The sequence below is a fragment of the Meles meles genome, chromosome 7, assembly GCF_922984935.1.
Source record: "Meles meles chromosome 7, mMelMel3.1 paternal haplotype, whole genome shotgun sequence".
Lineage (NCBI taxonomy): Eukaryota > Metazoa > Chordata > Mammalia > Carnivora > Mustelidae > Meles > Meles meles.
The window spans coordinates 132,778,856-132,800,319 of NC_060072.1; the positions used below are offsets into that span (position 1 = coordinate 132,778,856).

Genomic DNA, 21,464 nt, shown 5'->3' on the forward strand with positions numbered 1-21,464 from the left:
CCTGGGGAGGTGGTAGGCACGCCAGAGCCCGCAGGTGGGCAAGGGAGAGGGGCTAGGGAGGGTCAAGGGGAGGACCCTAGGGCTAGGCGCGGGAAATGGGTAGGAGGAGCTGGGTGGTGGCAGGACTTGGAAGAAGGTCCTAGAAGCGTGGGAGGAGAGAAGCAGGAGGAGAGGCAAAGGGAGGCGGGGCGCGGGCGGAGGGAGGCGGGGCGGGCGCGGAGGGAGGCGGGGCGCGCGCGGAGGGAGGCGGGGCGCGCGCGGAGGGAGGCGGGGCGCGCGCGGAGGGAGGCGGGGCGCGCGCGGAGGGAGGCGGGGCGCGCGCGGAGGGAGGCGGGGCGCGCGCGGAGGGAGGCGGGGCGCGCGCGGAGGGAGGCGGGGCGCGCGGGAACGGCGTGCGTCCGCTCTGCTGGGCCAGCACGCGCGGCGTCATGGCGCTCCTGCTCCGTGCGCTGTGGGGTTTACCGTTTCGAGGGGCGTCCTTGCGGGCCGTGGGGGGCCGAGCCGGCAGTGGCGGCTCGGGGGCCGATCCCGAGGACGCAGGTAGGACGCAGACCGCGCAAGCCCCTCCGCCGCCTTCTGGCTTTCGATTTTACTTCTCCTACCTGGACTAGGGGGCCGGAGCGCTGGTTCTGCACCTGGTGCTTCCTTCTCTAGAAACTTCTTGGTGCGCCCGTGTCCGCCCCTCCTTGCCGTCCAGGACGGTGGGTTGTACATTTAGAGGGGTGTGGGTGGCTGTCACTGACTTCCATCCCCTGTAAAATGTCGGGCTCAGGAGCCCCTGGTGTTTATATAACCCCGGACTCCAGGCGAACAATCGCGGAGGGCAGCGACCCGACACCGTGCGCGCCCTCCTGTAATGGTCCGTGGTCTGTTAATACTGCATCTCTCTTAAATTCTGCGTGCTTCTTTTCCCAGGTGAGAAGCAAGCAGTTCAGACTTTGGATTCCTGTTGATTTGCTTCCCGCCCTTAGCGTTTCTGTGTATGTGTCCCGGCCCCAGGGAGACGTGTGGACTAATAACTCTTTCCATTTTAGACTGATAGTCTTTGTGTCAATGGCTGAGACAAACAGGGAAAAGTCTGTGTGTGTGTATGTGTGTGTGTGTGTGTCTTCGAAATGACTTTGGCTCTTATGATGGATTACATTTGCGCTTCACCTTTTAGTATGGAGTCGCCTGTGGAGACCTGTGTCAATGGCACTATATTTCAGGTACATTTCAAGGGTAATTTAGTGTTCCCTGTGCATTGGCTTCATGGGCATCTGCACAGCTGTCCCATCTCTGAATCTGATTGTTATATGTCCATTGAAGAAATTTAAAGATACCTATCCCCTCTGAAAATGTATCCAGTCACTTAGAATTCTTTTCATCCCCTGAAGTTTTCAAACTGTAGTTTTAAATAAATAAGAGCACAAGCAGTGTGTAGGAGTGGCTGATCCAAGATAACTTCCAGTCATGGCCTTCAGCACCGCTTGGTGTCCTAGCCAGCCAACCTGATGATATTTGTTGCATACCTACTATGTGTCAAGCATTGTGTTTTGTCTTGTTCTGAGAACCACAGGCAAGGGAAACATCATACTTGTGGGCTGGAGCTCTCCTCATTACCCTTTATAGGATAGTGGTTTCAATGGAAGCTTGTCCTTTATGTTTGTACTGGTGTTGTCAGAAAAATCCTAATGAATTGTCTTAGGATCTGAAGTTCTTCAGCAGCATTTGGAATTCAGCCAGACTCATGGGGCGCCTGGGTGGCTCAATGGGTTAAAATTCGGCCAGACTCTAATACATAACAGGAGCTGTGTAACTTATCAGACACCTCCTCCCCCGGGGGTGTCTCCCTTCCTTATTCTAAGGAAATAATTCAAAAGAACAAAGCTATGTGTACAAAGATGTTTTTTAACAGCACCACTCTTAAGAACCAGAAACTGGCTATAACCCAAATGTCTATCAGTTAAGGAATGCTTGAGTAAACCAGAAACGTCCAATTCAGCAAACCATTAGGCACCCATTAAAAATTACAGATAGTTAATAGTTTGGTGGCTAAGGCCTTTGGTGTTGACGGTGCCACTTCCTGGCTATATGTCTTTGGGCACGTCCTGAACTTGGTAAGCTTAAACCTGTTTTTTTCTTCTATAGAATAAGGATAATGATAATAGTAGGGTTGTACAGAATAAATGAAAAAAATTAAAATGCTTCATCACAATGATTGGCACTTAGTAAGCACACAATGTTAATTATAATTACATAAATAAATGGAAAGAACAAAAATGTAGATACATTTAGCCTATGTTACAGACTTAGGAAGGTTGAGAGAGAAATGAGAAGATGTCGATAGTAATGGAGGACAGTTCTACAGCGCTAAGATTTCCGATATGCAAGAGGCACAACCTCTGTGATTTTGTTGTTGAGACTGACCAGAGCAAAGTCTCTCAGTCGAGACTGAAAGACGAAAGTAAGAAGTATCATGGAGAAAACTGTTGTTTCAGGAAAACGCTCTAGAAATACTCTGCTAGGAAACCATCCTGAGCATGGCTTAAACCAGTTCAGTCCCTGAGTTGGGAAAGAAAACTAGTCTGCAAATTAGAGCGGGCTGGGGATTCTCTCTGTACCAGTTGTAATAGATTCCCTCAGTCTCAACAAGTATTTATTGAAACAAGGCTTGTTTGTGTGTGACACTTGGCAATATAGCAGCTATGGCCAGAAAACAAAACCAGAAAGAGGTGACGTGTACGTGACCATGTGACCAAGAGAGGGTGTTCTTTAAGATTTCATGTATTTGACAGAGAGAGAGACAGCAAGAGAGGGAGTACAAGCTTGGAGAGTGAGAAAGGGAGAAGCAGGCTTCCCACTGAGCAGGGAGCCTAATTCAGGGCTTGATTCTGGGACCCTGGGATGGTGACCTGAGCCGAAGGCAGACGCTTCCCCGAATGAGCCACCCAGGCACCCCAAGAGGGTGTTCTTTAAAATGAGAGAAGATGTAAGCCCACCTCAGGAAATATATGTCCAAGAAGACAGACAAACTATGCTAATCACAGCACAAAGAGAGAAAGGACCCCAAAGGAACCTGAGTTTATCAAAGCGTAGTTCAAAGAAAAGCTGTATAGCTGTCCAGTACAATAGCGAGAGCGACCAAGTCTTTTGACAGTGAAGATAGCAAGAGAATACAGAGTGTATCTGGAAGACATCCTGCCCCAAAAGGACCAGCTCAAGGTACAGGTGATGTGGGTTGAGGACAGAAAACACCCCAATCGTACACAAAAGAATGCAAAGACCAATGCTGAGCGCTCTCTGGCCACTGGTGGCCAAGTGACCTTACTCCTGCCTAAATTCTTGTTGTATGTTGTATGTACAGGTACCAAATTGCTGTTTGGTAAAACCATGCAGAATTTACACATAATGCAACTTTCCTTCAGAATTTAGTTGTTTCCTGAAGCATAGTATATTAGTCAGCTGGAACAGCCACAACAAAATACCGCAGGCTAAAAGGTTGAAGCACAGACATTTTTTTCTCATCATTCTGGAGGCTGGAAGTTCAAGATCAAAGTACCAGCAGGGTTGGTTTCTCCTTCATTCTGTCTGGTTTGCAGACGGCCGTTTCTCCACTCACGCATCCCTAGAGTCTCTTCTTTTTCATATAAGGATACTGGTCAGACCAGGCTATCCTTAAACCCTCATGTTAACATAATCATCTCTTTAAAGGCCCCGTCTCCAAAATACAGCCATATAGATTAGGACCCGACCATGTGACCTCGTTTGACCTTACTTACCTCTTTAAAGGCCATGTCACCAAATATAGTTGCATTCTGAGGTACTGAGCATTGGGACTTCAACATACGAATTTTGGGAGGACACAGTTCAACCCGTAACACCGTGGTTACAGAACCCTCTGTAAATGCAGACCACATATACGCTGACCCGAGAGCACCTAGCTGACCACTGGTCATTTTGCTATCAAGGCAGAGCTTGTCTTCTCTTGACAGAGTCTTCCAGGTTGGCAGATTTCCAGTTAAATTTGCATAATTGGTGCTCCAAGAGCAACTAGTCTGGACATTGTTACCCACCTATGAAGCCTTTCATACACATCCTGTAAAAGGTACGTACTGATGAGGATTAGTGGAGCTGTGAAAAATGTACTTTCTGATCTAGATGAAGGTATGATTCTTCCATCTAACAATTTAAATGTTAGTTTTACATTTTAAGCTAGAAAAAAAAAGAGAAAGGGGGTGTCAAAAACAAGTAGGCAGTCTAATACGTGTAGTAAAATACGGAACAATTGGAAAGGGAGCTGGGGTTCATCCGGGACTCAGACTTCAGGTTAAAGCTGAAGTGTGGGAGTCCCACTGAATTTTTAGCCCTTCTTGAATTCCCACTTTCTGGTGTCAACTAATGTATTGTAGTGCACGTGGAAAGACACTAAGGACCAGGCTTCCAGGAGACGATCCAGGTTTTTTTTTTTTCTCTAATCCATTCTACTTCCTCCCCAGAAGGAGAAGGGAAGATAATAGCAGCTTTCTAGATTATAATTCCCAATCTTAGTACCAAGAGTCAGTTTTCCTCTTTGAAATCCGTAGAAATAATGCAAGATCTTTGCCAAAGCCAAGAGCGGCATGGCAGGACAGGCACTGGAAGGGTAAAGAAAGTGTTTTATCATGGTGCTGTGTTACTCCTTTCCTTAACAGATGTCACTGATAGCCAGGGTTCAGGTTACACACATTCCCCTCAAGACCAGTTAGATTCTGGGAGGAGGAATCAAATCCTGTTTGCAAATCTTGCTCTTGCGTTCATTGTGTTTCCACTGTTTGAGGTGGCCTTTGTGTGACCAGTCCCAGTTAGGTCAATGCCGACACATTGGCACTGGCCAAATTTTAGATCTTGCCCTTTGTTGAAGGCTTACAAAATATACACATCTCTCGGTCTTTTAAACTTCCTAAAATGGAATGCCTTCCATTTCCCTTATGATTCAACACATGGTTACATCCATTAAAACCAGTTCTAATCCTACTTGTCGTGCCCAGTGCAGGGTTTGAACTCACCACCCTGCAGTTGAGACCTGAGCTGAGATCAAGAGTCTGACCCACTGAGCCACCCAGGTGCCCCTCCCACTTGCTGTTAAAACAGTAGAAACGCCTTTTCCTGATAACCCAGCCAGAAACGATTTCGCAGTGTCTCCACCACTCAGTGGTGGTTAAGCCAGCATGGCTTTGTAAGACTCTTTTATTGTTATCTTGAATAGTGATCTCAAACTTACACAGTCAATAAAATTTCCACAGTTTAACTGGTCTCCCATATTTCATCTACCCAATATCAAGCTCAAGAAAAGCTCCACAGCTCTCACCTTTTTCTCCTAAATGATCAATTTATCCTCTTCATGGGACCATTCTCAACAGCGCACTAGAATATTGTGAACTTTCTTATCCGAAAAAATGCTCTTGACCTCACTTGCCCTTCCAGCTACCTTCACAACTCCTGAAAGGATGTACCTGTTTGCACTGTCTCCTTTCCTTCCTCCTATTCTATAGCAAATCCATTGCAGTCAGATTCACACACACATACAAACACACACACACTCTCTCTCCTCTACCAAAACCGCTTTTTCAGGCCACCGCTGACCACCACATTGCTAAACCCAGTAGCTACTTATTAGTCATCTCTGTCCAGGACACCACATTCTTGCAGTTTCCTTCCTACCTCTCCGTCTGCTTGTCCCCATCTCCTCAACCTGTGTATCTTGGAGTGTCTCCAAGTCCAGCCCTTGGGCCTCTCCGTTCTCTCAACAGTCACTGACTTGGGAGTCTTCCAGGCTCATGGCTTTAAATAACACTAACGCCGAGGAGTCCCAGATTTACATTTCCACCTTGGACTTCTCCCGGGTTTCTAAATCTATATATCCAACTGCCTACTTGATATCTCCATTTGAATAATAGTGAACTGAATATTGAATTTTGAAAATACTGATTTTTTTCAAATACTGAATTTAACAAGGCTCCAAACCTGTTCCTCCTGTAGGCTTCCCCAGCTTCTGTTGCTCAGACCAAGAAACTTGGAGTAGTGCCCCTTGACGGTGTTCTTTCGTGCACATCAGCAAATCCCCCAGCTCTGCTAGCAGAATGCGTCTGGAGTGTGACCCCTCTGACTGCTGCCACCACCCTGGCGTGGGACTCTTCCGTCTCTCAACCAGGTTATGAAAACGTCCTCTGTCCTGGCTGCCCTGCTGCAACCTTTGTCCTCCTTCAGTTTCTTTTAGTATATCAGCCAGTAATCCTTTTAAATACCTTAGCTCATGTCATTCCTCTGCTTGCCTTCCAATGACTTCTACACTCACTGAGAGTAAAAGGGTCGCCTTCAAGACTCTCTTGAGTCTTCAGACCACTGCCCCCTCCCCATTAGCTTTCTGCTGTGAATTCTACTAACTTTCCTGCTCACTCCACCCATTTCCCACCCCCCACCCCCGGCCTTCCTGCTATTCACCAAACATGCCAAGCACCGCCAACTAGTTTTTTTCTCTTGCCTACATCCTCCTCTCCTAGGTATTCACATGGCATATTTTCTCATTTCAGTGTCACAACACTGAACAGTTTGGGGCAGTGAGAAAAAAGAAGTGGTGCAAATAGGGGCGAGCATACAAATTAGGAGACTTTTGTGATCGTCAGTACTGGAGAGAATTATGGTGGCCTGACCCATGGTAGTGTCAGAGGGGTGAGAATGAGCAGATCCTGGAGTTACTTAGGAAGTAGAACCAACATGGCTTGGTGCACGGAAAAGGGAAGAGTCATGTGTTAATGGCCTGGCATTCTGGTTTGAAGCATGGGGTCAGTGAGCTAGAACACGTGAGAGGAGGGGCAGATTTGGGTTGGGGAAGGAGAGGTACACAAAGTCCTTCTGTGTGTGGTGTTTTGAAATGGGACATCCTCGTTGAGATATCCAGGTGTGTTTATATATGGATCTGGAACTCTGCAGAGATCTAGAATGGAGGGTAAAAGAGATTAGGGAGTCTTATCATGTGGACGGTACTGTAAGCTACTCATTGGATAACATCACTCAAGGGGCAGGTGTGGCGTGGTGATAGAAGGGAGCCTAGGGCGGCGCCTGGGTGGCTCAGTGGGTTAAAGCCTCTGCCTTCCACTCAGGTCATGATCTCAGGGTCCTGGGATCGAGCCCCACTTCGGGCTCTCTGCTCCACGGAGAGCCTGCTTCACCCCACCCCCCACCGCCTGCTTCTCTGCCCACTTGTGATCTCTGTCTGTCAAATAAAATAAATAAAATCCAAAAAAAGAGTGAGCCTAGGGCAATAGATTCATCTGGAGAACACCAGTATTCGGGGATGGCTAGAGGGAGTGGGGCTGAGGAAGGATGCTGACAAGGAATAACGGGAGAGACAAGAGTATTGGGTGCCATGGAAGCCAAGGGAAATGAAAGCTACCACAGGAGAATGTCAAGTGTCAATACTACAGAGAAATGAGAGAGAAGGATGCCGTGTTCTAGGTTTTACTGAGAAGTCCTCAGTGGGCTCTCTGAGAATGGCTACAGTGCAGGGGTGCAGGACGGGGGGTGCTTGTCTTCAGTGCGTCACACACGGAGGCACACGATGTTGGCTTGCCCCTCTGTTAGTGAAGCTAACGTGCTTACTTGGTTAAGGTGATGACATGTACATTTTTCATTGTAAAGGTACCTTTTCTTCCTTTGCAATTAATAATATTTTGGAACTGTGTGACTCTTCCATTCTTCAACAGTCTCCCACCCAGGGTTGTAGACTCCCCTAATGATTCTTACTTGAATTAGTTATTTTTTTTAGTGATTATAAAGATTTTTTAAAAGGTTCATCATACCGGATACCTGGGTAGCTCAGTAGGTTAAGTGTCTGCCTTTGGCTCAGGTCATGATCCCAGGGTCCTGAGATGGAGTCCCACATTGGGCTTCCTGCTCAGCGGGGAGCCTGCTTCTCCTACTCCCTCTGCCATTCCCCTCCCCCCATCTTGTCAAATAAATAAAACCTTTAAATAAAAATGTTTATCATTCCTTGTCCATTTATAACTTGGCAGTCTGCCTGGTACCTCTGAAAGGGACTGAGCAGTAATAATTGTCACATAAATGCATTTTGCTTTGCTCCCCAAGAAATGAGTTCCAGAAAAATTGTGTGTACCTGAGTTATATTTTCATAGGCAATTTCAGAGGTGTATTTCTAGAGTAAACAGGAAATTCCCATAGCCTTGTAAAAAGTCCTTAAGAAAGGACAACTTTTAATATAGTTAACAGATTAAAAACCTTTTAATAAAATATAAACAACCATCAGCGATCAATAATATACAATACTGAACATACCATATTGTATAGTATTATGAGCTAGCAGCAAAGAGAAGTTTTTTCTTACCTAAAAGATAATTTAGGACCTTCTCTTGGTAACCAAAAATGAATTTCAAATGTGATTTTCAGACACATTTCATATTTCATGGTGATACCACAAGTATCTAACCTTTCATCTTTGTTGCTATGATCAGCTTACTAAGCCTCCAGCCCTCTATTTTCTCATTTGTAAATCGAGGTGGACAGATTATAAAATCCTTTCCAGTTTTCAGTGTTGGATGATTTGAAACATTGATTCTATAAGTCAGGCTTCCCACTCCCCTTTGGCTAAAAAGTATTGTCCCAGTTGCTTTGTTCACACTCACTGGAGTAAGGGGAGTAATATTGAGGCATTTTAATAGATTCTGGTCGGTCCCCATTTCCTTTTAGGGGCTTCGGCTCTAGGAGTCTCTCCTTTGTTCCACACAAGAAGATTTTTTAATAAAGACCTCCGTCGACAAACAAAATCAGAGAGATTTTTCTGAACCAGCCAAGGAGAAGAGTTTAATAACCCCCTAGCTCAGGGTTCTTTCCTCTCCATCACTCAGCTCCTCCCAGCTGTATCCCAACAGGAAATACTCCTCTGAACGTGGTAATAGAAGGAGGATCAATTTCTACACCCCCCCACCCCCCCACCCCCCGTACCGAGGGGAATTTAGTCTGCATTATTCCATATTTCAACCGCCTCTTTAGCTTCTGGGCCCCAGCGGGACTGGAAAACTGCCTGTCTGCTTGCTGCTTCTTTCTTGTGAAACTAATGAGTCGATTGAAGCATTTTGTACTGGAGCTTTCTGGCCCCTGTGAACTGGAAGAGGGGAGGCGCAGCCTTGTGCTGCCCGTGGCCGTGCATTTCAGGAGAGAAGCTAAAGAAAAAATGTCACTGTGCCTTTTTGTTTTAATTTTTTTTAAATTCCTCTTGAACAACACAGGTTCTCTCACGAAGCATGAGCCGTCCCTCAGCAAGGGCGAGTGGCGGAGGAAGCTGACTCCGGAGCAGTTCTATGTCACGCGAGAAAAAGGGACCGAACCGGTAAGCTCCCCGATGATAGTGTCCTGGCTGGGGAGGTTAGGGGGGAGACCGGAGGGCGGGTTGGGATAGACCCAGCTGCAGAAGCCCACACCCCCGCTTCCCCTCCGCCACTCTGGTCCTCCGGGTCTCCCTCTCAGGCACTGGGCTCCCTCCGCTTGTAGGAGACCCTGATGCCTCTTCTGCCCCCCCCCCCCCCCCCGCCCGTAACCCTCCAGCTGCTCTGCTCCTCTCCCCGCTCTTGCCTCCATGCTGCCCCAGGTCCCCCCACCTCTCGCTGGGGGGACGGCACATGGAGCCTCCAGCTGTTGCGGCTGCCACTCTCTACAGGGTGGCCAAGGAGGGGCCCCTGGGTGACTCAGGCGGTTCAGGGGTAAGGTGTTTGCCTTTGGCTCAGGTCATGATCCTGGGATCCTGGGCTCCCCCATCTTGTGCCCTGTGCACGCTCTCTCTCTCTCTTTCTGTGTCATGAAAGTAAAATCTTAGGGAAAAAAGGCAGAAGAAATCTAAAAAACACAAATCCAGCCACATCCCCCCACTGCTAACAATCCCTCAGGGGCTTCCCACACTTCCAAGGTAAAGAAGAAAGTTTACAAATGGCTTATTAGGCCCCGCAGGCTCTGCCCCCTGCCTTCTGCCCCTGTCCTCAGTCTGGCTGTTTTCTTTCTCTTCCCCACACTTGGAGCACCGCTGCCCTTCTTTCAGCTCTCAGATGCCCTGGGCTCCCTTCTCCCTAAGGCCCTCACCCCCTGTGTCCTTCTTCTCTCCTCTCACCTCACCCCGTTCACTCAGATCTACCTCTCAGCCCACAGCCCCAATCCCACAGGCTCAGGGAAGCCTTTTCTCGGCCCCGAGCTGGGCTTGCTTTTCCCTGCACTTTCCCTGCAGAGCACTTGCCGTGGCAGGGACAGCTCTGGCACCACGCACGGTGCCCCGCTAGAACCGGCGCTCAGAGAGGACACAGAGTTTCTGTGAATACTGAGTGAGGCCAGGCTGGGAGGTGCAAACGTTATTTAAACTCCATTCAAGCTCGGCTTTCATTCCTTTCTAGAGGGAATTGCCCCGAGTGGTTCCTCATTTAGTTCTGTTTTCCCAGCACCGCGCTTTTCCACAAGTCATCTGTCTTAGACCCGAATATACCCATTGGAACGGAGCCGCTGAACGTTGTTACTGACATTCTGGTTTGTGAAGTGGGCCCCATGCAGTGGGCCACAGCGGTTTTGCAAAGGTGTAGAGAGTTTATCTTTTCTTCCGCAGTCCCCGCCAAGTTCAGACCGTGTGCACGTGGCCCTGTCGTCAGGGCGCACACTCAGCTTCTCTGATGCTAACGTCGTTAGGCCGGCAGATGCCCCAGATTCTTGCGAAGTACTGGTATTTTTCCAAACCTCCTGCGGGTAGGATTTTCATGACGCTTCATAGTGAAAGAGACACAGTCCCTACCGCAGGTGATTGGGACCACGTGTGAGGCTCCGTGTGCAGTACACGGAGTACACCCCAGCAGATTTAAGCCAGCCCCTTCCCAGGGACGCAGCCCGGCGGAGTTTGGTGTATGTACAGAGCCTGGAGATGAGCTGACAGATGTTGAGGAGAAAAAGTCTGTGGGATTCTCAAACAGATGGTGCAGTATACTCTGCGCATTTGGCCGTCTTACAAAATGAGCATCATCCATTATTTTAAGTAATGTTATAATCCCTTTCAGTTGGTCCATACTTTCTAGAATGGTGCCGAACCCACTGTAAGCCTGGCAACGAAAGGGAAGTCACACATCTCAGTTTTCTATTTGGTAACTCAAACTTAAGCATTCAGTTGCACATGTTTTGGTCAGGCAGCAGTGAAAGCATGCGCACTCTGCTAGACACAACAAAGGGGTTTATGGCCTCGCTGCGCAACAGCTAAAAGTCAAATATCAGTAGAAGGCGAGTTTCCTGCAGGCCTTCCTCTGTGTGCCCCACAGATCTGCTCTCCACATGCTTCGCTCTGCTCTGGGCTCCGGGAAGAATAGCATGCCCCCTTCCCTGCTGGCTACTGCTCAAGCTTGGCCAGTGGATGATGTTAGCACGGTCAGAGGCCACGACAGGGAAATCGGGACCCCGGGTCCTCTAGTACAGGCTGTAGCTCCCGCCGGCCGTCAGGCTCTTATAACTGCCCCTCTTTTTGTCCCATGGGCTTCATAGGTGGGTGTTCTCAGAGCCCCTGGCCCTCCCAGTGCTTTGTCCTCCCTTGCTGGTTTCTGTTGGTCCTGTCCCCACCTTTGTAAATCGTTCCGTATGAAATTATCTGCAAATCACCTCTTCGAGTGTGCCGTCTGTTTCCAACAGGCATGTTGTACTGACCAGGTCAGGGGAGGGAGAAGCCCTGTTGGTCCAGACAGACTGCCTTTGGGCCACTGTAGCCCAACGGAAGGGCTTAAACAGCAGACGTTTATATATAAATACATACATATATTTCTCACAGTTCTGGAGGCTGAGAAGTCTAAAATTAAGGTTAAAATTCAGTTCTGGTTTCTCCCCCCACCTCTGTAACGTTAGCTCCCAGACCAGCACTGGGTACATACTACGTTTTCAAGTAAATATGAGAATGAACAATTCAGATAGAAGTTGAGTTTGGCTCCAAACAAATGACAGGACTTCTACAGAACTGAGGGAGGAGGAGGGAGACATTAGGAAGTTAGTCTAGGAGGCCGTGCAAAGATGTCACACTTCATGAAATTCCTCAGCTAAGGATTCCTTTTTATTTATTTATTTTTTTACTGTGATACCTCTCGCCTGTTACTTCCTCTGTCCATCTGTCCCCTGCAATGACCAAATCATATTTTGAATTTTGTCAGACTGTCTGCATCCTATGCGTAGACTTTCCAGACCAGCTTCAGGATGGGTAGCCCTTTGGCACATGAGTCTCGTTAGCTCAGGTTCCCACCTGGGAACTGGTGAAACTTCATGGTGGATGCCGATTTGTGCCAAGGTTGGGAGCCGGCATCCAGGGGGACAAGCCATAAAAAGACCAGCTTACACTGTTCAGATTTCTGCAGCTAAGTTTAGAGTCTTTAAGGAGGGAAAATGTCCAAGTGTGCCCAGATGGTAGGCTCAGTGGGTTATTTTGAAATTGTCCATTATACGGCTCACTGAAAATGTGCTGTTAATACTACCACAGGGAATGTGAATGTTTGACCTGTGAATCTGTTGAGTGGGAAATCCAGAAAGGTCAGAAGAGTCCAGCTCATTCCTTAAGTCAGTTCTGTGATTTGGTGACCCATTCGGTGCCTTGGCTTCTCTTTAATCCCCTAAAATGGGATAGGGCTTGCCAGCAGGTTATGGATCTTCTGTGGTTGGCTTGTATCAGACGTTTGTTGTTGTTGAAGTTTTTTTTTTCCTTTTAATTTACTTTAACAGAAGGAATTGGGCAAGAAGATCTCTGTTTCTTTTTCTTCTTTTTTTTTTTAACAATGAAATCCAGTTTTCAAAATAGTATTTTGAAAGGTACTGACTTGGCGGATTCATTGTTTCAAGTCTCCTGTGTTTTTTTGGGAGAACTTTGAAAACTTACAAACTCTTTAAGCCACAATTAATGAGATAATTTCATCTAAGTAGTAGCTTCAGTACTGGGATAATCTAACTCATTATTTAACATTTATCAACTATGTCGTGTCCTAAACACCATGATGTGAGGCACGTTAAAGGCACAACCATGAGCCCACAGAGCTATCCTATTTATGTATTCATATTCTGTCTTTAATTGGAGATTTCACAGTGTTTTAGACAGTGGACTGGATTCCTATTGTATTAACTCCTTTGAGATGAGGACTGAAATTTTACACAATCCAGAGGAGTGTTCTCTCACTTTTCCATGGACTTTGATGTTCTTGGATGAAAGGTGCTATATAAATGCAAAGCATTATTAATGTCATAATTTGAATTTTTGGCACCATAGAGGCCGGGTTGTCATAAGCCTGCAAGGCTGCTTCATTGGGCAGGTTATAATTTCCTCTCCAGTGATATTTGGACTCTGTCAAATTAGTACAAAAATTCCTTTATTTGGGGACCGAATCTTGGATTTAAATCTGCTGTATCATCTCCTGCTGGTGTTATGAGAAGCCTACACCTGATCTGTCTAATTTTCTTTCAGCCTTTCAGTGGAGCCTATCTGAGCAACAGGGAGTCAGGAATGTATCACTGTGTATGCTGTGATAGCCCACTCTTCAGGTAAGGCTCCAGAGAGGTACTGGAGGAGAAGAGACCTCCAGATTTCTTACAGCTCGGTCTCATTCGAAGCCTTGGGTAAATACACACCCGTGTTGCTTTTAATTGCCCTCCTCATTTGGCACGGCTGCTCTAAGGAGAGCTATTTCTATAAAATACTTGCCCCTCTTGATTATTTCCAGCATTTAGAGCAGTTAACGAGACTTCTTAGCCTATATTCTTTCTTCCTGTTTCCCCGAGAAATAGCAAACAAATAAAACTTCGTAAGCACCTTAAGATAATGCTATTGGAATATTTTCCTGGGAAAGTATTTAAAGAAATCTAAACCATAATTGTATTTGCTTGGCCATGTGATTAAAACTATATCTCTCCGAGGGAAAATGGGTTTATAATTTAATTTGGGAAATGTAGAATTTTATGAGGATAGATTCCCCACAGTGCTTGACAGTAGTGAATACCATGCCCTCTTCTATATAGCTAAAAGTAAATTTAATTGTCCCTTGATTTCAAAGCCTCTTTTAAGTCAATCAGGATCTGAAATCTCTCAACAAAGGCTTTTTTGTTTAGACATGCAGGAAACAGTCTAAAAAAAGTAGATTCGATGAAGAAGAAAGGAAAACATCTTTGAAGTCCTGTTTTCAGAACTTCAAAGATATTTTCCTTTCTTCTGCATCAACTCTAAATTGGTTTAGAATAAAATATAAATCAAGCCAGCTCTGTGAATCTTCCATTAGGCAGTGCTTCATTACGTCCTCTGGGCTTTGAGCAGACCGGGCTTTCTTGGGTTGCTGGCTGCTAATGGAGGCCGAATTTGGAAAACCAGACCCCACCTGCAAGGATGGGGAACGATTAGGATTGATTTCCCCTCATGCCTTTGGAAGGGCAGGTCTTTGCTCAGAGTCATTCACTGTATCAGTGGCTGGTAAGGAGACATCTAAGATAGCTGTTGGCCTGGGATGGCCTGGGGAAAACTAGAGAAGCAGCTTAATCTTACATAGTAAAATGTGGGACACATATTTCCGAGACATTAGCTATTCCTTGGCCTTTGGTTCTGTTAAGGAGGAGAAACAGGACCTTGAGATGGCCAACCTGCTTTTAGTCAAAAAAAGGTGTACAATGTGAAGATGTAAAGGACCACCTTATCACACTGTGGTCACCAGACAGATGTTCTTTCCTATCTTTGGATTGTGAAAACAGAAGATGAGAAGTCGTTCTTGTAAGAGCATCCTTCTACTTAGCATTCTTCATTTTTCCATTTCATCGGTGTTCTGGCTTCTGCACCGGCAAAGTTGAGACCTTTTCCTACCCAGTGCCCACTGTCCCCTCACCACAGCAGCCAGTCACGGAATCACGGAATGTTGGAGCAGGGTGGGACCTGAGACCAGAGCATAAAGCTCTGTCCAGTGGAAATTTCTATGATCTTGGAAATGTTCTATATCTGCTCTATCCAATATGGTAGCCACATGTGGCTCTTGAGCACTCAAAGTGTTGCTTGAAGATGAATCTTTAATTTTACCTAATTTTAACTAATTTAAACCCAAAAGCCCACATGTGACCAGTGGCTACTGTATTAGCACAAGGCTAGTCCAAAGTAAGGAAATTGAGTGACCAACCACAGGTCACTGAGATAGTGAAGCAGCCAAGACTAACAGGAGAACCAGCCGATTCTCCAAAAGTCTACTAAAGACCGATATACTGAGCTGCCAGTTCACCAACCTTATTTGTTTCTTTTTTAATCACTCAGTTTCAGTTGAAAAGTTTCTATTTTCTTTTCTTAGGGACTGTGGTATAAGTTTCTGTTCCATTTTCCTGCTGCTACTGTTGCTGCTCTGATACTAGGAGACATAAGAATTTATTTATAAGAATCTTCTATGTTCCAGAACATACTCTTCTTAAAGATGCGGTTGTTTATAGGATAGACAGTATAGTAGAGTGGCTAGGGTGCTTGGGTGTACCTCCTGGCCCCATTGCTGTGTGACCTTGGGCAAGTCTCTTAACCGGTCCATGCCTTGATTTCCTCACCTGGAACGTGGCAGCATGGGAGCAGTACTGACTTCAGCAAGCTGTTGAGAGGATCAGCCGAGTTCTGAGGTAACCCATGCAGAAGCCCCCACGCCAGTCCTGGCACATGCCAAGCACTCAGTACATGTGAGCAACAATGCTTAGAGGGAGAGCCTTCTTTGGGCCATCTGTATGAATCAGTCTTTGATAATGAGGAATTCTTGCGAATAGGTGCCAGTTAATGAGAATCTGTAAGTGGAGATTCTATTCCTGAGCAGGCTTCCCACTCAAGAGGGTAGTCTTGGGAATATTTTCCTGTTTTGCCTCTCATTTCCCACCCCCCCCCCCCGACCCATCCCCAGTGTCCAGCCTTAATAATAGCGAGCAGGGGTGGAGGAAAAAAATAAACATTCCTACAAATGCTTCTATAGGTAGAGTCAAAATGAGGCAAAAAGTTGGTCAACCAAGAGTCTGATAGATGTGGGACCACTGCCTCTGGGCTCCTTGGCCCCCTGCTGCCCATGACGACACACCTTCACAACACGACCACCATGGTGCGTGTTCTGGGAGACACGCCTCCTCTCCACACTAGAGGCCTCTGAGCCAAGGTTTCAGGACAGGAACACTTGTAGGATGTCATCACTCCCCTGGGGACTCCAGACTGTTGCTTTATTAACCTTGGAATCATGTGGCTTTGCCCCTGCTTCCCCGTCCTTCTCCTCCCCCCGACCCCTGTATACCAGCTCTGGAAGTGTTTATTAACATCGACTGTGGGCCCACATCTTTCATGCTCCTGCCTCTTTTCAGAATAGAGAGGATCTGAGAGCCTGATGATGTTCCTCGCCTTTCACATAACCCCCGGCTGTCCCACATGTTATAAGAAACCAAGTGATATTGGTGAAAAACTTCTTCTGTGTTCCCGTTCCTCCAAATGAATGGAAATTCTTCTAAGATGTTAGAGGATCCGGTCTCACCAGGTGCCTCTGTTGTTGGTTCAGGGGCTGTGGAATTTCCAGAAATGAAGCAAAACCAAAGCAAATAACCATAGAACAAACAGGCAAACACATAACACAAAAACACGTAACAAAAAAACAAAACTAAAAAAATATCTTTAAGTGTATCTGAAAAGAGATGATGCAGTATGGTTTTAGTTTTTCAAGGGAGAGCCTTATAATCTGCTAATCATTTAAATATGTATATTGGAACTTCAAACTGGCCTTAAAGTTAGATCTCCACTCTTAAACTGTGTATGATGGGCCTCTCATATTACCTGGTAAAATCTCCATATTCTGTATATTGCATCAATAAAAATTTATTGTTTCCCATAAACATTTTAGATGACTTTTTATTAGTCTTAGATTCATTCATTAAAAAATTTATTATATTCATAATTCTCCATTAAAATGCCTTTAATCATCACTAGCTACATGTAACATTAAGGGGTGGAAAGGCTGTGATTAAAAGATACTGAAAATGTTTTTCCCTGGGCTGGGGTGGCTCAGATGAATAGTTTTGAACTCTTTCAAAAAGGGTTCCAGAAAAATTGGACCCACGGCTGCTTAAATTTCATGGATATCTGTTATTAATAGTAATGATTTAAAAAAAAGGTAGCTACTGATTTACATAGCATACATCTGACACTGCAACACCTAGAAAGTTTGTCAGGGAATCCTCTGAGCAGACGTGTACGGTAATAAGGCCATTAATGTTCTATCCATTCGCACACTGAGGCTTTAAAAGATTAAATAACTTGCCCAGGTCACACGGATGTGTCAGAGCCTGGGGTCATGCCCCAGCCTTTCAGAAGTCAAGGCCCTTACTCCTCCGAGGTCTAAAATCCTGGTCTGAGGACCCCCGGAGTTCCTGGGACCTTTCTAGGAGAGCTACAAGGCGCTCTCTTTTCTAAGTGTGCCCATGAGGCCACGTCCTCTTCCTATACTTGAATCAAGATAAGATTGCAGCCGACTGAAGGCAGAAGCACTTATGAAGGGTCAGTGGTCTTTCCTTTTTTAAGCTCGGCGTTAGAGATTTGCAGAATTGTAAAAGAGTGCAGCTCTTCGTTTTGAAAACAATAACTCACCAGGTAATGAATGTATTATTTTTTTTAAAAATAGCAACATGGAAATATTTTTAAATTCTGTTATAATTTCTAATTTGTTAAGCATTGATATACATCATTCATGTAAAGGAAAGAGGTCCTCACTAATTTTTTTAGTGTACAGCAGTCTTGAGGTGAAAATGTTTGAGAATGACTGCGTCACATTAGACTTTCTGCTGGGGTTTGTGCTCTAAACCGAGCTTCCTTCTGTGTTCTTAGCCTCTGGATTTGAGTATTTGCTACTTTTCCTTCTCTTTGCTCAGCTTTTTGGGTTTTTTTGGGGGGGGGTTGGTTTTTTTGTTTGTTTGTTGTTTTTTGCAGAGTTCACAATGCATTTTTCTCCCTCTTCCTTGGAGAAAGAGCCGTCTCCCTGCCATTAAAAAGCTTTCACTCTATTTTCCTAGTGCCTTTTAAGGGAGCTCCCCTTCAGAGCACTTGGAGAGTAGGTCTGTGGCGAGTGGATTCGCTCGTTGCCCTCCCACTCCTCTAGTCGGCCCCCCTCGCCCTCTCCCCCCTCAGCATCATGAGTTCCTGTGGGACTTGCCCAGAAGGGTCCCTGCACTGCCGCGACTGGCTCCGATGCCCCGGCTTCTTGACTCATGATCATCGTGCACGTTCACGAGCACTTGCCTTGTGCCCACAGAGTATCTCTGTAAATCCTCAAGACATCTCCCTAACATGGGTCCTTTCAGCCCTGTGCTACAGATGAAGCCTGGAGCGGGTACAGAGCCTGCCCAGTGCCGCCCAGCTAAGAAATGGCAGAGGCGGCTTTGGAATGCCCACAGGCAGGCGGGTAGCCCGAAGGGCCCGCTCCTGACAGGGGGCGTTTCATCAGGCCTCCCGCTGCTGGGCCCAGACCTTCATGCCCTCCCGTGACCACGAGTGTCGCATTTCCGTTTCCCCCTTTCCAATGTGTGGAGCCCTTGGATTTGATCTGGGTTTCCTAATATGCATCACAGGTCACAAAGACCCTAGTGTTTCTCCGTCCCTGTCAGACATGGAGAGAGAAGCCTTCAGCATCAAAGGAACAAGAGGTCCTTTGACGACGGTGAGACGTGTTTGGTAGTGAAAGTGCAGTGGACACAGTTCCCATGAACGGCCCGCTGCTGTGACTGGCCTGGAGATCTGGCAGAGGAGACAGGGGAGCAGACCCTGCTGGGTGGAAAAAGGAGTTGGGGCATAAAATGCTCTTTGTGTGTTAATAACGTCGCGGCAGCTGCAGGGTCCGAATGTCTTCCACAGTTCCGACCACAAGTACTGCTCCGGCTCTGGGTGGCCTGCGTTTTCCGAGGCGCACGGGGCGTCTGGCTCTGATGAAAGGGACGCGAGCATCCTGAGGCGTGTGGACACCTCGTTGGGATTAACTCGCACCGAGGTTGTGTGCAAGCAGGTGGGGGTTTTTTGTGTTGTTTTGTCTGTTTGGTTTTTCCCTGTGCTGCCCCGGCCCAGGTGCCACAGGGAGCCTGTGTGGTTAAAACATGGGAGTACCTCAGTCACTCCAACACGCCGCGTTTCTGCGCTTGCTGCTTCTGACCCCTCTCTCCGTGATTCTGGGCACTGTCAGGAGGAGAAAGAACCTTCCCGAGCCACTGTGAGGTAGCCTCGCCCGGTTCTAGCCTAGGAATTGTATTAATGCTTTACATGCATTGTATCAATGAATCAATCAGAACTGCTTTATTAAGTACGTAGAACTGTTAGTTCCCATTTTATATGAATAAACCAAGGCATAAGTTAAATAACCTTGCTCACGTTCTCACTGATAGCTATTTACCGCTACCATGCCTTGCATTCGCACTTCTTTTTTTTTTTAAGGATGTATTTATTTATTTGAGAGACAGAATGCACACTCGCATGACAGTGAGAGCGGGGAGAGGGAAAGAGGGAAAGAATCCCAAGCAGACTCCCCACTGAGTGGGGAGCCCGATGTGGGGCTTGGTCTTGGGACCCGTGCGATCATGACCTGAGCCAAAAACCGAGTCCTGACGCTCAACCAACTGAGCCACCAGACGCCCCTGCATTCTTTCATTTCCTACGTGCGTTCTGCTGGGATGGACTTCCCCACACAGACACTGGGGTGGGGCGGCCACGTGGGGTTCAGCTGTCTAGTTTCGCATAAAGAACTTTGTCTGCGTGGAGAAATGACAGAGGCTTCTCTCCTTTGCAGTGCGAAGCCCACCTTGGCCACGTGTTTCCTGACGGACCTGGGCCTAGTGGTCAGAGGTTTTGCATCAACAGTGTGGCCCTGAAGTTCAAACCAAGGAGACACTGACCATCTCCAGGGATCCCTTCCTGTCACCACTGCTTCATTTACACCCTCAGTTTTCAGTTTATGTGAATGACTTGTTTTATTTACTACCAAAGTAAGCTAAGTTTGTGCTGGCACCAAGCCAAGTCCCCTCGTCTGTAATTGATTTGCCTGGAATCAGCCCAACCCCAATTCCAGCTTGGAGGGTGGAATTTCACAGAATGACGGGGGGGAGGGCATTTCCATCCAGTTGACTTCTGTCGGCTTTGCCTGGGACCAGAGGGCATGACTTTTTGGGGACAGTAAGAAACTAATGGACTACAAACCAAAAATTCCTACAAAACTACCCGGAACTTTCCGTTGCACTAAGTCCTTTGTGGACCTATGTAGGGAGGGATCAAGAGAAAAGAGAAAGGAAATATGGGATTAGAGTAATCAACAATCTCAGCATTGAAAGAAGTACCCAGGACTGGGACTGTGGGAGAGCAGCATTTGGGAGGCATACATGGTGATCAATGGGAGGCGTGATTTTTCTTCCAAATTTCAGAATGTCTTGAACATTCTGGTTCATGCTTTCTACTGGCAAATAAGTTCCAAGGAGAGTTTGTTAGATTTCAGTGGTAAGGAGTAAAAGTGGCTACAAAGTTAAGCTTGAACATGGTCAAATAAAATACGTAGTAAAATTTTATGTGTGCTCTTTGTCTAAGTCTGTGAAGTTGCTCTTTTATAAAAACAACACTGTGGGGCGCCTGGGTGGCTCAGTTGGGTAAGTGTCTGCCTTCAGCTCAGGTCATGATCCTAGCGTCCTAGGATGGAGTCCTGCATTGTTCTCCCTGCTCAGCAGGGAGTCTGCTTCTCCCTCTTTCCTTGCCCTATTCCTCCTCGCTCTCTCTTGTTCTCTTTCAAATAAAATCTTTTAAAACCTGAAATTCTTTTTAAAGATATTTATTTATTTGATAAAGACAGAGATCACAAGTAGGCAGAGCGGCAGGCAGAGAGAGAGGAGGAAGCAGGCTCCCCACTGAGCAGAGAGCCCGATGTGGGGCTGGATCCCAGGACCCTGAGATCATGACCTGAGCCAAAGGCAGAGGCTTAACCCACTGAGCCACCCAGGCACCCCAAAACCTGAAATATTTTTTTTTCCTGAAACATTTCTTTTTTGAAACTTTTTTTTTAAATATAAAGCAAATACCAAAAAAAAAGTTAGATTACATGGCAGTAGGCATTTAGTTATGCCGGCACTTGTAGGAACTCAACTGTTTTAGATTGAGAGTCTTGAATAATTTGCGATTGAAAGTGTCTAAATTATTTGAGACATAATAGAAAGGAAACTTAATTATTCCATTTTTTTCTCCTTACTAGCTTGTCATGCATTATGCAGCTCTTCTTTTTTGCGGTTACCTTGGAAATAACAACATGCCTCCCAAACTTGTCACCATCGTATAAAAATTGTCACTTTTTGCTACTTCTCCAAAGATGCTAATCTCAGAACACTTTAACCCCATTAACGGCCTTCCATATTTTGTGTTACTATCCCTATGTATTTAATTTTACACATGTCTT

General features: G+C 46.4%; 1 protein-coding gene across 2 annotated transcripts; it reads left to right on the forward strand.

Annotated features, from left to right (window-relative positions):
- The first annotated feature begins 390 nt into the window (after nt 1-390).
- MSRB2 (methionine sulfoxide reductase B2) lies at nt 391-20,584 on the forward strand. Of its 2 annotated transcripts, none has more exons than XM_046014023.1 (5): nt 391-540; nt 9,264-9,364; nt 13,484-13,560; nt 18,899-19,046; nt 19,821-20,584. In XM_046014023.1, exons 1-5 carry the CDS (start codon nt 429-431, stop codon nt 19,923-19,925), a joined length of 543 nt encoding a protein of 180 aa, XP_045869979.1. In that variant the 5' UTR covers nt 391-428; the 3' UTR covers nt 19,926-20,584. The 2 variants fall into 2 exon arrangements, with proteins under 2 accessions (XP_045869979.1, XP_045869980.1); XM_046014024.1 differs by having other exon boundaries at nt 18,899-19,031.
- Nucleotides 20,585-21,464: the final 880 nt, after the last annotated feature.

Coding starts and splice junctions, on each gene's coding strand:
- MSRB2 (XM_046014023.1), top strand. CDS start 429: ATGGCGCTCCTGCTCCGTGCGCTGTGGGGTTTACCGTTTCGAGGGGCG. Junction 541..9,263: donor GGCCGATCCCGAGGACGCAG/GTAGGACGCAGA, acceptor TGAACAACACAG/GTTCTCTCACGAAGCATGAG. Junction 9,365..13,483: donor GAGAAAAAGGGACCGAACCG/GTAAGCTCCCCG, acceptor ATTTTCTTTCAG/CCTTTCAGTGGAGCCTATCT.